This window comes from Phyllobates terribilis, unplaced genomic scaffold (genome assembly GCF_046119375.1).
Source record: "Phyllobates terribilis strain yellow unplaced genomic scaffold, ASM4611937v1 Scaffold_11__3_contigs__length_659146591, whole genome shotgun sequence".
NCBI lineage: Eukaryota > Metazoa > Chordata > Amphibia > Anura > Dendrobatidae > Phyllobates > Phyllobates terribilis.
The window spans coordinates 441,334,274-441,350,577 of record NW_027362771.1 but is presented as its reverse complement, the minus strand read 5'-3'; the positions used below and the strand labels follow the sequence as shown (position 1 = coordinate 441,350,577).

Genomic DNA, 16,304 nt, shown 5'->3' with positions numbered 1-16,304 from the left:
ATATACTGTAGGTAAATGTGCCGCTGATCTGAGCTTTTAGATTTTTCATAATCAAGATATTAGACAACAGATTTACACAAGTGTAATTCAGGCACATTTTGGGGCTGAACTGAACACATAATATCCCTGCAGGTCATTATACTGTACCTCACTGCTGGGACAAGGGGTAGGCAGGGTAGGCACCAGCTTAGGGCGCATGTTGAAAAAATAATTGCTGAATGCCTGACTAGAGACGCCCATTCTTCAACAATGAAGGCATTAGGTGATGCAATCAAAGTGAACCACCATGGGAAGTTGTTGGCAGGTGTGTTGCTGCTTCACGACAATGCAGCAGGTCACAAGTCTTGTAAATCACAAGCTGCTATCAGGAAATATGGCGTCATGGAGCTTAACCATCCACCCTACTGTCCAGACCTCGCTCCCAGTGATTACTTTTTATTTCGGAACCCGATGAAATTTCTGCGTGGCCATCAAGTTCCTGATAATTCAGTCAAAGCAGAAGTAACAGGGTTCTTGCAGAAACAAGAAGTCTATTCTGAGAGTATCCAATCGCTGGTGGCAAAGTGGACTAAGTGTGCTGAAGTCGAGGGGATTACATTGAAAAGTAGCAAGTACAATTTTCTTAAATAATTTATCTACCTAAATATGAAAACAAAAATTTTTTAAACACCCCTCATTTGTTGCCAAAATTTCTGCACCTGAAAACCTATTTCGACATCTAGCGTTTCTTTTGCAACAGGTACTTGGGATTTTAACACACTACACCGAGATATATGGGACAGACTTCCAATTGCTGCAACAAATCGGTCACATAATTTACAACTAACATTTACAGTTACCAGTCAGATACAATGGTGCTTCATCTGTCTGTCCCGCATTCCTGATAACCGCAGGAGGAATAAATCCTCTTTGACATGGGAACATGGCATGTCCCAAGATTGTGCATTTTTCACACTACTCACCATATCTTAACACATTTGAGATTTCACAGGCAAAAACACTGACAGCTGATGGATAAATGGATCCCACATGTTCAGCGAGATTCTTGCTACAATACACTTTGCAAAAACAGCAGATACTCCACTGCATAACTGAGTCAGTCGACAGGGGTACTCGGATACCGGGATGGATGGGTTACTTCTGTGGGGATCACGGTTGGTCAGTTCCCGGTTCCGTGCCCTGGACCGTCGGTAAAGGGATGGGGGTCAGGATGATGGGAGAATTGTGTCCCGACGCCTCCTGTGGTAACGGTGTATGGTTGCTGAGGTGATCGGCATACGGCTTGTACGAACGCTATAGGCAGTAATGTCAAAATAGGCGCACACACACATTAAGTCTTTGTTTTAGTACCTTTCTTTTACTGATGTCCGGTAACAGGTACAGTTCAGGAGGGTAACCAGGTTTTTGGTGCAGGTAGAGATATTCACTCTGGAGATTTGTGAGGCCTCCTCTAACACTGTGTGCGTTGTTTGGGATCAGTCCTGCCTTAAGCTGAACGTGCCACCTTCACTTTCTTTGGGGTCCTTCTCCACAACTGACAATGAGGACCTTTCCTTGGGGCTACCAATTCTCTTTCTGGGCCCCTGGTCCTATACTTGGTCAAGTTTGGCAACTCTTTCCCCTTCTTCAGGGGGAGTAGATCCTCCTGATCTGTCCTGGTTTTCTATGTTATTCCTGAATTAATAGCAATCTTGGACTCCGGTGTCCGGGTGAGCTAAAGGGATAATCGTTTTATCTCTTTCTTTCTCCTTCTAGCCTCCGTCCCTCTCTCTAGGGCGCTTCACAACACAGACCTGTTTCCTAGTTCAGGGCTTAACTGGTCCTCAGCCAACAGCTCTCTGTCTCTCTCCTCCTTCACCCGTCTCTAGACTAACTGCCCAAGTGTACATCTCTCCCCGCACCTATGGATCCTGTGGTAATCCCCCGCAGGGGTGCCACATATTCTCTTGTGGAAAATCCACTGCGTTTCTGAAGTGCCAGCATTGTGTATGAGATTTTAAGAAATCTCCTGCGTTCGCTGCAAAATATATCCACACTATAACTTGACAAGGGCTGCGGGTTTGAGGTCAACAGCATGTCAATTTCTGATGCAGATACAGGCACCAATTTCACCCTTTGCGAAAGAGCTGGGGAAGTGCACAAACCAGTTTCATTCGCAATGAGATCTGCACTACACTATGTAGTATGCTCCAATTTCTGTTATGCCGAGATCAGACGGGCGTATTTCACTCTCCAATGCCCAAACGGAGCACGAGGCTCACGACCCAAACTTCCAATCTCATATGTGCCTTGTGCTTATGAAGCTTGATTCGGGAGACCCGTGATTAGTCCAGGCATTGTGGTTCATATACGGACCATGGAATACACTCAGCTGAACCTCGCCTGAGGATTTTATGCTATATGGAAAGAGCAAATATCACATTTATATAGCTATATAGCTGGGCTTGTATACACTTTTTTTGCTGAATGAAATAAGGCATCAGATTACTACTATTCCTTACAGACGCATCCTAAAAAATGGCTTCTTTAAATACAAATTGCAGTATTTATATACATTTTTTGTATTATGTACAGCTGTGGTAGCGTAGGCCTTCTCCCACGTCAGTACCAGCACATATCAACACACCCTCAGAAGTAAGCATGGTGATAGCTAGCAAACAAAATAAGGGTCTTTTCATGCTGCGTTTTATAGAGCTCATCCGAGGATCTCTCAGTATACATCTTTATCAGATGCCACTTTAGAGTCATACGGAAACAGTCACCCATAGACCAGTCTTTTTCTATGAAATTTTGCTGCGACCAGTACTATGTAAAACTACATCACAGTACACCATGGAAAAAGAAGTAGGATCAGAGTTATCAATACGGTTACATTTTTAGGCTATGGGCACACAGTGTTTTGAAGCAGATCCTGTACAAAACCGCTAGGAAGACTGCTTATTTGTATGGAAAATCCTCTTTGCTGTTTATAGCAGTTTTTTACTCTACTACTCTAAAAATCTGCTTAATCAAAATCCTGCACAAACACTTCAATTAAAGGAAAACTGAAAAAATGAGCTTTTCCTGAAAAGATTTTTCTCCCAGAAGTGGTTAGCCTTAGGCCGGCATATGCTTGTTTCACAATCCAAGTACGGACCACAATACAGGGACTGGTCACGAGTCTCCTGAGAATAGCGCGACCTCCTCATAAATGTCTATGTCCATACTCAGACAGCAAAGCACAAAAGAGTGAATCAGACCTTAGACAGTGCAAACTTAGATTAGATAGTCTTAAAATGCGCCAAACTTAGTGGTTTACAGTTTACACCACCTACTACTTTGTGCCAGAAATGTGTGCAATAATTGTGATGCAGTTTTTTCCATGCACGGTTTTGCAATGTTAGGCCACGCTCCTAAAGGAGTTTTTTGTGGTACAAATTGATCCAGAATTCTGGCACATTTAGCTTGATAAATCTTCACACCAGTGATATATAGGGAAAAAAAAACTTTGTACAGGCTGGATGGATACACCAATAATATTTTAGGATTTTATTAAGCCTTTTAAAACAGTAGATAACCTTTAAGTTACTTAAAGTGCTCCTTACAGTGACTTTATAAAAAAGGTGATAACCAATCCTCCACATTTGTGGACAGACACTGCACTATGATAAAACCATATCCTTTCTGGTTGAGACTTTCTAAATTTAATGACCTCATACTTCATCTGTAGAACATGAATGGTGGAAATTTATAGAAATCACTGCTTACCGCCCATAAACTGCAACAAAGAACCCTGACATTGCAAAGAATGGGTGTAATTTACAGGTTTCCAGGCAGTTGTAGGCTTCGGAAATGACAATTTTCTGCTGGCCCATAGAGAAGCCTTTAGTAACTTTTCTTTACAGTCTTCTGAACCTGCAATTTCAGCGGGATTAGCCGTCCATCTATTGTGTACTGAGACCTGTGAACATATGATGTCGGGGAGAGGATGATCGCACATGCAAACGTTCGAGTATGGGGGAAGTCAGAAGAAATGCTCAGCTGACAGTTAACTAAGGCCTCATTTACACTTCTGTGGAAAGCATGGATAAAACATTGTAAGTGAAAAACAGATGCTATACATATGTTTATTTTTCTCTTTTTTTTTGGTGGACTGGTGTCCACAAAAAAAAAAACCCAAAAAACCCACAATCATGGCAGTTTTTAATTTGAGTCAAGGATCAAAATCACCCATACAAGTCAATGTATGTCCTAGAAGAGATTAACATTGTGATAGGAGCTTTGAAATTTTTTTAACAGAAAATTATTACTGATGATAAAAACAAGCAAACTGGCCAACACTGAATATCTATCGTAGTAAGCTGGAGAGGAAGGGTCGCAAATGGAGTTTTATCCAACACACTAATTTCAGTTAAAAAAAAAGATTATGCTAAAATAATCCATTTAAAGAATGTACTTGAAAACATTCAGGTGCTGCGGATGCACGGGTCATCATACCAGTTGTAGATAAAGGATGGAGGATTTGTGGAGTGTTTTGTGCTGCTTAAGATTGAGGATGTCCATGTCCTATTTGGTTACTTCCTGAAGAAGTAGTGTGTAAGGCTATGTGCCCACGATGCAGAAATGCTCAGGATTTTTTCCTGAGCGTTTCTGCATCTCCCTGGCAGAAAAAAACGTATGCGGATTGTACATGCGGATTGTACATGCGGATTGTACATGCGTTTTCCTGCCAGGGACATGCAGATGTGAAGCGTTCTTCACATGCATTTCCGCATGCGGGTTGTCAAGCGCTTTCCAAGCGATTTTAGCATCACTTGGAAAGTGCTTGTCAACTTGGTCACACTATATAAATCCATGCAAACGGCATGGATTTATATACTATGACCGAAAGAATGGTAAAAAATAAAAAAATAAATATATACTTACCCTCTGATGGCCCCCGGAGTCTTGCTTCCCTCCATCCTGGCAGCCGACAGCGGTACACTGAAGGACCTGCCGACGTCAGCGTCGCGTGATCAGTCACATGACTATGACGTCAGCGCAGGTCCTTCAGCCCATCGCGATCTGCCGGCATGAAAGGACGAGTGCAGCGGGGGCCGCCAGAAGGTAAGTATAATCTTTATTTTTTATTTTATTCTTTTTTTCACAGTTTCTATGGTACCCGGGTCCGGAGGAGAGTCTCCTATAATCTAGATCTGGGTACCATCCGCACATTGAACGCTTGCATTCCGCATGTCCTTATCTAGTGAAGCGGAATACATGCGTTCTAATGCAAGTCAATGGCGGCGAAAACGCAGCGCTTCCGCAAAATAATTGGTAGTGCTGCATTTTTTTCTGCAATGATAATCCGCAGCGGAAATTTCCGCAGCATGTGCGCAGCACATGCGGATTATCATTGGGGAACAAGGCAGGCCTTCTACCATGCGTTTTTAAGCGTTTCTGCAGCGTTTTTGCCGCTGCGGAAACGCTTAAAAAAACGCATCGTGGGCACACAGTCTTATACTTCGAAACATGTCAAATTAAAACTACATGACAAATATCTCATGCCATTTGACATCCTCAATCTTTAGCAGCGCAAAAAAACTCCACAAATCCTCCATCTTCTATGAATACCTAGCACAATATCGCGCACAATGATGAAAATTGGTATTTTTTTTCACGTGAAGTGTGAACGAGGCCTAAGGATGAAAGATGTATGGACAGCTTTGGTCCTCATGCATATGGCAGTGTCGTGTGCGCTGAGATTTAAAGATCTCCTACTATGGGGCTGCAGGACCTCTGCGAGCAATCATACAGGTTCTACAAATGCCAGAAGTGAAGAGTTATTCTCCCCTCGAAGAAAAGCAGATGTACGTGAGGCTTCATCTTCAGATATAAACCATTTGGTGGGACCACAAATGCCACACCGCAGCCAGACCTTACAGGAGCCAGCGTTACTGGTCTGATGACCTGACAGAAGGTCATGCTCTAGTAGTAACATTAGAGGTCAGATCAGGAAAATAACATTAGCATAGCCAACACAAATTTGGGGTATTAACTCTTTACAACTCACTCTAAAAAAGGTGCTGTAGAACTAGAATACTGAAATACAATGGACTTTAGTTGTCCAATGCTGATGCACCAGTGGCTGGAGTAGCAGCATTGTGGTTTATGAACAGTGCACTTCAAAGCTTTAAAATACTGAACTGGTTACACGACACGGTGACAATTCACAACACGAATTACAGCTCCCATGAATATCTTACAGCAGACAAGTTACCCCCAGATCAGTCAGGACTGTTAATTTGGGCATTAATGATGGCATTTGGCAGTGTTACGTCCCAACGTAGCAGCTTAATCGTGTAGTTATATGGAATCTGCTCCACTTCAGTCAAAGATGGGGGGGACCTTCCACTGATAGAGTCGTCCCCCCCGGTATTCTGACAACAATTACATGGAGAGGAGGGGAGTATATGAGGAAAATGGCAACTGATCGATCACTTGGTACACAACGCTACTGTCATTAACTCTTCTTCTATTCAGTTGTCGCATCCGAGAAGCTCCATCCGCAGCGTTATCCGCTCGTGCCAGGACTGGGGAAGAAGGCGCACATAACGGGCTGAGAATGGAGGGCTGAAGAGGTTCCTTTTGTGGGAATAGTTGTCAGTATTTCCAAGAAACACCTGTCAAAAGTCAGATATTAAAAAATAGGAACTTGTTTTCTAATATCACATGGCAATCACAATATACAATTACATATTACATCACAGTCACACCCGCATAAAGAGGCTGAGAACCGCCAAGTGCTCGACTAAACCAAGCATCTGTTCACATGGCAGTGAAGATATGGTTTGTAACCAATTCAATGTCTCCTTTATAGCATACCAAATAAAATGTAGGAATCAGTCCCAAGAGAGAGAACTATGGAAAGGCACCAAGAACCAAAAATCCCCACCATCATTTGTAAACCAGCCTGAAGAAGGAGCCCCTGTGTTCTGAAAGCTTGCATATACACTACCATTCAAAAGTTTGGGGTCACCCAGACAATTTTGTGTTTTCCATGAAAACTCATACTTTTATTTATCAAATGAGATGCAAAATGAATAGAAAATATAGTCCAGACATTGACAAGGTTAGAAATAATGATTTTTATTTGAAAGAATAATTTTTTCCTTCAAACTTTGCTTTTGTCAAAGAATGCTCCCTTTGCAGTAATTCCAGCATTGCAGACCTTTTTAGCTGTTAATCTGCTGAGGTAATCTTGAGAAATTCCCCCCATGCTTCCTGCAGCCCCTCCCACAAGTTGGATTGGCTTGATGGGCACTTTTTGCTTACCATAGGGTCAAGCTGCTCCCACAAGAGCTCAATGGGGTTGAGATCTGGTGACTGCAGTGGCCACTCCATTACAGATAGAATACCAGCTGCCTGCTTCTTCCCTAAATAGTTCATTCATAATTTGGAGGTGTGCTTTGGGTCATTGTCCAGTTGTAGGATGAAATTGCCTCCAATCAAGCGCAGTCCACAGAGTATGGCATGGCGTTGCAAAATGGAGTGATAGCCTTCCTTATTCAAAATCCCATTTACCTTGTACAAATCTCCCACTTTACCCCAGACCATCACATTACCTCCACCATGCTTGAAAGATGGCGTCAGGCACTCTTCCAGCATCTTTTCAGTTGTTCTGCGTCTCACAAATGTTCTTCTGTGTGATCCAAACACCTCAAACTTTGATTCGTCTGTCCAAAAAACTTTTTTCCAATCTTCCTCTGTCCAATGTCTGTGTTCTTTTGCCCATATTAATGTTTTCCTTTTATTAGCCAGTCTCAGATATGGCTTTTTCTTTGCCACTTTGCCCTGAAGGCCAGCATCCCGGAGTCGCCTCTTCACTGTAGACGTTGACACAGGCGTTTTGCGTGTACTATTTAATGAAGCTGCCAGTTGAGGAGTTGTGAGGAGTCGATTTCTCAAACTAGAGACTCTAATGTACTTGTCTTGTTGCTCAGTTGTGCAGCGGGGCCGCCCACTTCTCTTTCTACTCTGGTTAGAGCCTGTTTGTGCTCTCCTCTGAAGGGAGTAGTACACACCGTTGCAGGAAATCTTCAGTTTCTTGGCAATTTCTCAAATGGAATAGCCTTCATTTCTAAGAACAAGAATAGACTGTCGAGTTTGACATGAAAGTTCTTGTGTTCTGGCCATTTTGAGAGTTTCATAGAACAAACAAATGTAATGCTCCAGATTCTCAACTAGCTCAAAGGAAGGTCAATTTGATAGCTTCTCAGATCAGCCAAACCGTTTTCAGCTGGGCTAACATACTTGTGCAAGGGTTTTCTAAACATCCATTAGCTTTCTTACACAGTTAGCAAACATAATGTACCATTAAAACACTGGAGTGCTGGTTGTTGAAAATGGGCCTCTATACACCTATGTAGATATTGTAATAAAAACAAGACATTTGCAGCTAGAATAGTCATTTACCACATTAACAATGTATAGAGTGTATTTCTGATTCATTTAATATTAGCTTCATTGAAAAAAAAAAAGTGCTTTTCTTTCAAAAATAATGACATTTCTAAATGACCCCAAACTTTTGAACGATGGTGTATATATTTTTTCTGGTTAGCCAATAAAGGTATCCGAGAATACTTTTGTCATTTTTCTGGCTAACGTGGTACCACAATATAATTTTGTATTGTACATCAAAAAAGTTTAAAAACTTTATACCACAGAAACATCCGACTAAAAAGATCTAAAAACACTGGAGCAGCAAACTTTGTGAAAACCAAAATTTGTGTCAGTGTCAAAACTTTTGGTCACGACTGTAGCTTAAAGGGGTTGTCCAAGTTTGGGGCTCAAGTCTGTAGTTACTCTATGTGACTGCAGGCTTTTGAATCCTCACCAGTGCGCGCTGTCAGGATTCTCTGGTGCCAGGAGCAGGCAGTCATGTGACCACAAGTATGCTATTTGCATTCTTTAAGCCACATTCCGACTAGACATGTTGGCCTCGCTCGATTACCTTGCATTGAGCGAGGCCGCTCAGGTCTAGTCGACACGCAAATCACACACTTGCAGTCATGCGCCCGCCTGCTCCCAGCACCAAAGAATTCTGACAGTGTGCACTGTGCGCTGTGAGGATTCACAAGTCTGCAGGTACATAGAGTGACTGCAGGCATTAACCTCATGCCTCTACAACCCTTTAATGTCCATGCAATCCAATGTAATGCCATTGTTTGCACATTGTGATGCCAAAATAGGTTTCAAAATTACAAGCTCGGTTCTGCTACATCATTAGAAGTTGATAAACTAGTCTATTCAAATTATGGGATTGCAGGAAGAAAATACCTTATCTGTTTTGGTCCGGCTGTCCTGGTATACAAGCCATGTTGAGCCAGTGTCACTGTATGCTATTTTATATGCTTCCACATACTGAATATTTCCAAAGTCTTTTGCACCCTGTGTGATAACTCCAGTGATCTTCTTATTAACGCCTAGATCAATCTATGTAAAGAGATATGGGACATGTAAAGTGTTAGAATAATATTATAGAAAAATATCTTTATTTGGCAAATAAAATATAAATAAAAGAAACAAAAAGACAAACTATAACTAATAACAACTAGAAGACGATGAAAAGGAAGTAAAAGGTACTACTGTTCTGCTATATAGGAACCATGTAAAAGAAACACGGAGTAATCCAGTTATTCATCAAGTGACTTGAAATGAGCTCCGGAAGGCCGGGAAGAAAACAATGCCAGGGACCATATCACAACAATCCAAATGGCACAGAGATAACATCTGTTTTCAAGCTGAAACAGCACTTCCAACATCAGAGTGCTGACTTATTTACACAGGACTGCTGTCGGTCACGGAAAGAATTAAAACACAGGGAAAAGCCATAGAGGGGAATGTATATCAAAGGCTCACTATATCATCACTTTCATTTCAGTTGTGTTTTCCCCTGATATAAACGCCATTATTTATGGTCACGCTGGTGGAGGCCCTTGGCTTCTAAGCGTGACTTCTATGCAATATTCGGTTTTCTTGATGTTCTCAAACTAAACTAACACACTTGGATGAAAAAAAAAACCTTTCATATATGGGGGTAAAAGCATGGCGGGAATAGTGAGGACTGTAACAGCTGGCATGATGTAACTACTGTCCGCGCAGTGTCGGTGTAAACTGCCCGGGTGCTGACAGCTGCTCTTTTCAATATATGTAGTGTGCAATAAATAGACTGATTAGAAAAATGGTATCCTGTTTATATAGGAGCTCTGCAGCCACAAACTTCTCCCAAAGAGATAGAGACAGCGGTTATTCAAAGTGACAAGCACGTCCTCAGGACCACGCATGGCCCAGCAATGCCCCTATATGCCAAATATATACTTCTAATGGTGAAACTGAAAAAAATGGCGGTGTAATGTCTGAGTAAACACCATGATGTATGAGAAGTATTCAGCACTTTAAGGGGTTCAGGAAGGAACAAGTTATCACCTAAACACAGGATTGGTAATACCATCTAGATAAGTGGGGGTCTGATAGAGGAGGTCACCACCAATTACCAGAACATGGCACTTTTATTCAACTTCAGTAGAGTGGCAGTGCACTTGCTTGACCGACACTCCATTCATTCTCTATGGCACTGCCATATCGTGGTGCTTGGCTTTCTCCGGTAGACCCATAGAGAATGAAAAGAGCGAAAGTCAGGTAGGTGACTTGCTGCTCTACTCTAAAGCCCCCGTCTCACATAGCGAGATCGGTGCTGTGTCACGGTTTTGGTTACGCAACAGCGTCCTCACCAGCGATGTCGCTATGTGTGACACTTTGCAGCGATCAGGCCCCTGCTGTGAGGTCGCTGATCGCTGCAAAATGTCCTGGACCATTTTTTGGTCTTTGCCCTCCCACTAGTCAGCACACATCGCTGTGTGTGACCAGCGGGACCAGCGATCAGACTGGTAACCATGATAAACAGCTGGTTACTAGGGGCACACGCGCACTTAGTAACCCGCTGTTTATCATGGTTACCACTCTGCTACGGTGAGAAGTAACCTCCCACTCACCGAAGCAGATTGGTAACCATGATAAACAACGGGTTACTAGGTGCGCGAGTGCCCCTAGTAACCCGCTGTTTATCATGGTTACCAGCCTGCTCCTGCTTCAGCAGGCTGGTAACCAGGAGCAGGACATCGTGGAAAGATTCTTTCCACGATGTCGCTGCTCCCCTGATCGCTGGTGAGCCTGCCTGTTTGACAGCTCACCAGCGATCACATAGCGACGCAGCAACGATCCCTGACAGGTCGTATTGTTGTCGGGATCGCTGTAGCGTCGCTAAGTGTGACGGGGCCTTAAGGCAGGTGCAGACGACCATAGATTCTCTCATCCGAGAGATTTGGGCAGATTATACTGGTCAGAGTGTGGTCAGACAAAAACTACCAAAATTACATAGTAAAGTGCAGTGGATGTGGCATGTGATCCAACCTGGGGTGGAAGGGGGGCATGCTTACTAGCAAGACCCCTGCAGGATGCTTCGTCATACACATCTACAGACCTGACTTTTTATTGCATCTGCTAAAATTAGTCAGTCACTTTTTTTTTTACTAATTTTCATTTTTATTATAATTTTTAAATTTCTTTAAAGAATGATGGGGGAAACCATCTTGCCAGAGATGGTGCAACAGCAGTTCCAGAGAGTAATACAAGCACCTGGACATCAGAGTGTGATCAAAGGGTTATCAGAGTGTGACCAAAGTGTTATCCGGTTCTCTCTGATTAGAAGATGGAAAAAAAATGTCTCCATCTTCTCCATTCTGTCAGAGCGCAGAAATCGGACTGCATTCAGACGTCATCCGAGTGTGGTCCAATGTTTCCCACGCACTCATGGACTTACATGGACGAGAGAGATTAGAATATTAGAACAAATGCAGGCATGCAGCGATTTTTTCCCCTTTAATGGTCCTGAATGTATATTAGTTATGGCTCTATATTCCATTCCATTATATACAATGGTGGGGGCAGGGCCGCCATCAGGACATTACTGCCCTTACTGCTGTATGGGGCCCGGTGAGCAGCAGTACAGAGGTGGAACCCAGGCCCAGTCAGGGCCCTCCCTCTTGTGCTTCTGCTCACTGGGGCCCATGCTGTAGCAAAGTGCCGAGCGCCTTTGGCGGCGCACACATCGGCGCTAAATGCCTTACTGGAGCTCCGCAGCCACGCAGCTCCCTCATATTGCACCTAGAGCCGTTGAAATGCCAGGACACCACAATCCAAGCTGCGCCTGCAGGTGATGGCAAGTATGATCAAACCTTTTTTTTCTCCCTTTTTCTTTCTAAAATGAATTAAATAGGTGAGGGAGGGGGACTGTAAGTGGTGGAGTGAGGGGGGGCTGTAAGTGATGGAGTGAGGAGGGGCTGTAAATTATGGAGTGAGGGGGGGGCTGTAAATGATGGAGTCAGGGGGGGGACTGTAAATGATGGAGTCAGGGGGGGGGACTGTAAATGATGGAGTCAGGGGGGGGACTGTAAATGATGGAGTCAGGGGGGGGACTGTAAATGATGGAGTCAGGGGGGGCTGTAAATGATGGAGTCAGGGGGGGCTGTAAATGATGGAGTCAGGGGGGGCTGTAAATGATGGAGTCAGGGGGGGCTGCAAATGAGGGAGCGAGGAGGAGCTGCAAATGATGGAGCGAGGAGGAGCTGCAAATGATGGAGCGAGGAGGAGCTGCAAATGATGGAGCGAGGGGGGACAAGGAACTGCAAATGATGGAGCGAGGGGGGACAAGGAACTGCAAATGATGGAGTGGGGGGGCTGCAAATGATGGAGCAATAGGGGCTGCAAGGGTGCAAGGGACTGCAAATGATGGAGTGTGGAGGGAACGAGGGACTGCAAATGATGGTGAGAGGGGGACTGCAAATGATGGTGAGAGGGGGACTGCAAATGATGGTGAGAGGGGGAAGGGAACTGCAAATGATGACGTGAGGGCGTTGAGGTTGGAAGAGTGTGACTTATTGAATTGGCGGAAAGAGTATGGGTGCCAACTAATTTATATATTAGGTGGGGAAAGTGGCTATTTATTGATAGTGGGGGTGCAGTGGTGGATTACAATTTATATTTGGAATGGTGGTTTGCATAATAACTAATCATATATTAATGGTGGGTGCACGTCTGTATTAAGCTGAGTAGAAGGGGAAAAAGTGGGGAATGTGCTCTAGATAACTGTGTGTTATTGTATGCAGAGACGAGTCCTGGCTGGAGGAAGTGATGGCGGTCTGCATTGGATGAACAAGAAAAGCGAAGATGAAGGACTTCTACTACAGACGTCACTCGTGAGTCAGCGTGTTACCTGAACACTTACACTATATATAGAGCTCCCGTGTATAATGCCACTGGTGATCCCTGTGTTACCTGCACACTGACACTATACACTATGTACAGAGCTCCTGTGTATAATATCACTGGTGTTCACTGTATTACCTGTACACTGACGCTATATACAGAGCTCTTGTGTACAATGGCACTTATGGTAATATTAGTATTGTGGGTTTTTTTTTTTATTAATGATCAGTATTGTAATATTCGGTCACTATGTGGTGGTAATATGTGGTCTGATGATGGTGTGGCGGTATTTGTTCCTTGTATGTGGTATTATTCAGTTACTATGTGGTGGTAATATGTGATCTGGTCATTGTGTGGCAGTATTTCTCCCTTGTATGTGGTATTATTTGGTTACTATGTGGTGGTAATATGTGGTCTGGTCATGGTGTGGCGGTATTTGTCGCTTGTATGTGGTATTATTCAGTCACTAGGTGGTGGTAATATGTGGTCCGGCCATGGTGTGACGGAATTTCTCTTTTGTACGTGATATTATTGGTCATTTTAAAAAATGTACGCGACACATTCCCTTAAAGAATAATAAATAAAAATATACCTAAAAAGAGCATTGGTTATTTTAACAAATGTTTAAAAGATTAGAAGCCTGGCCAGAAAAGTCTCCTTGTCGTGGTGGCAGCTTAAAAAAATCTTTTGGCCAAAACAAAAGCTGCTGGCTATGTATGTGATCTGGTGCTCAATGGGAACTGTTAATGTGTGATTGGTGAGGATGTGGCGCAGAAGTGGAGTTTTTCCAAGAGTTAGGGGTGGGAATGTGGAAGTTTTGAGATGTGGAGGCGGAGCTGAGGTGAAGGCGGAGCCTGGGCGGAGTCTCAAGGGGGCCAGAAAATTTTGCCGTATGGGCCCTGAAATTCCTGGTGGAAGCCCTGGGTAGGGAAGGGGGCAACAGTCACAAAATCTTGTCAAATTTTCTTCAGGGAAAAAACAAACAAAACAAAACTGAGAAACGCATAGCACATGAAGGCTTCAGTGTGTGCTCAGCTATTTCTGCTTAATCCCACAGACTGACCAGAATTGGATCAGGCATCCTGGTCAATGAAAAAGAAAACGGACTTGGATGGGTCAGCAAGCAGTCACACTGACCTGTGACTAAAGGAGAAATGATCAGTGGGCGATTGTTGCTCTTGCATCACAATACTGATTTTTTCTGCCAGGTATTTCAGGGATCACTTAACCAATTTCCACCAGAGCCAAAATTTTCTTTAGTTTTTTCCTATTCTTCTTTCAAGAACCATAACTTTTGTTTTAAATTTTTCTGTCCACATATACAAATACCGTAAGGGCTTGTTTTTTTTTTTTGCAGAACAAGTTGTAGTTTTGAATAAAACCATTCATTTTACAACACAATGCATGAGAATATGGGGGAAAAATTGGGAGGTTTAAAAAAAAAAAAAATAATGCAATTCCAGCATTGTTGTTTTGAGTTTGCCGTTTGATGTACCGTAACAATGGCCTGGCACCATAATTCTCCAGGTCAGCATTATGGCTATAGCAAACAGTTTCTTTAACCATTTTTTTATGTTTAAAAAAAAAAACTGTAGCAATTTTCTGATTAACTGTATCCTTTTCATTTTTCGTCCAATGGAGTTGTATAAGGATTTGTTTGTCTGGGAGGCAAGCTACAGTTTTCATTTGCACCATTTTGGGGTACATACAATGTTTTGATTGTTTTTCGGGGGGGTGGAGAGGTGCGGTGACTGAAAACATTAATTTTGGCATTTCATTTTTTTTCTTTTTGTTTACAGCGTTTACCATATAGGTTAATTAATTTTAGATTTTAATAGGTTGAACTTTTACAGACTCAGCAATATCAAATATGCTTTTTTATTTATTTATTTTCAGATTGGAAAGAGGGGGGGTGATTAAACATATTAATATTTTATTAGTATTTATTATTAATATTTTTTTCGATTACTTTCTTACTTTTTTTTATTCAGTCTCCTTACTGAACTTCAACTTGTGATCATTTGCTCTCTATACTTCAACACTATAGTATTGCCAAAAATAGTAAAAATAATGATCTATCAGACTGCCCCTAAACCCACTCAATACACTCACACTAAACATGTAAAGTTTGTGTACGATACACATCGTGAAGAGTGTTAGAGGAGTTTTTGCCAAAAACTAGTACCAATTCAGCAAAATAATGGAATTTTTGAATTCAACACCCTCGAAATACCCTAAATACATTCAAAAAACCTTGGCACCTGAAATTTTTTTTTTTGGTCCAACCTTACTCTATGTACAAAGTAATCTTTTAATTTGTAGGAGACAAGTCGCCTTAGTTATCTATTACTCACAGGGAGAAAAAAGGAACAACATAAAATGAAAGAAGAATATGAACAAAAAACTAAAACTGACCAATTACCATAACACATCCCAACCAACAGAGAATACATACCTGGAGCCATTGTGACTGATTATTCTCGCTGGCAGTCCAGGCATTGGTCTTCCCAATCTTGTCCAGGCGGGCATAATGTGGGTGCCAAGTGAAGGCGTCAATCCCCCATGTCTTGAAGACACTGGATGCGGTTATTTGCTTATCAGGAACCATATGGGTTTTCATTCCGAGGGGGTCTGAGCAACCTACCGTGTTGAAATACACTGTAACACAACGGTTTATAAAAGGGTGGGAAAAGAGGAGTGCTCAGAATTACAAGCTCGGTGCAAGCGTGACTTCTGAAGCGACAGCAACACAGTGCGGAGAGTATATATAGTCACACATTACGATCATATGCAGTTTTTTTGCGCAAGTTTTCCGTGAGGTCATTGCAATGCTGTGATTTTCGAAAACAGAACTTGAAATCGACATAAAAATACCCTGAGAAGAGGAGCTATGAACAAGTATAATAAAATCAGATCTGTATAGACAATGGATAGATAACAGCCCTAAAATCTCCAAAATAATAAAAGCAAACTGAGCGCTCCGACCATCAAATACAACAGATCCTGGAGTGAGGGCTTCT

The 16,304-nt window shown here is 42.6% G+C and overlaps 1 protein-coding gene across 4 annotated transcripts in view; it reads right to left on the bottom strand.

The window, feature by feature from the left end:
* Window positions 1-4,092: 4,092 nt before the first annotated feature.
* Window positions 4,093-16,304, bottom strand: part of MFGE8 (milk fat globule EGF and factor V/VIII domain containing) — a 64,936-nt gene continuing 52,724 nt past the window's right edge. For 2 of the 4 annotated variants that reach the window (XM_073653265.1, XM_073653267.1), the window contains exons 8-10: window positions 15,740-15,942; window positions 9,298-9,453; window positions 4,093-6,641 (exon numbers count right to left, since the gene is read on the bottom strand). In XM_073653265.1, coding sequence (XP_073509366.1) covers window positions 6,498-6,641; window positions 9,298-9,453; window positions 15,740-15,942 — 503 coding nt within the window. In that variant the 3' untranslated portion in view covers window positions 4,093-6,497. The remainder of the gene's footprint in view (window positions 6,642-9,297; window positions 9,454-15,739; window positions 15,943-16,304) is intronic. The other 2 variants (XM_073653268.1, XM_073653269.1) reach the window with 1 other exon arrangement.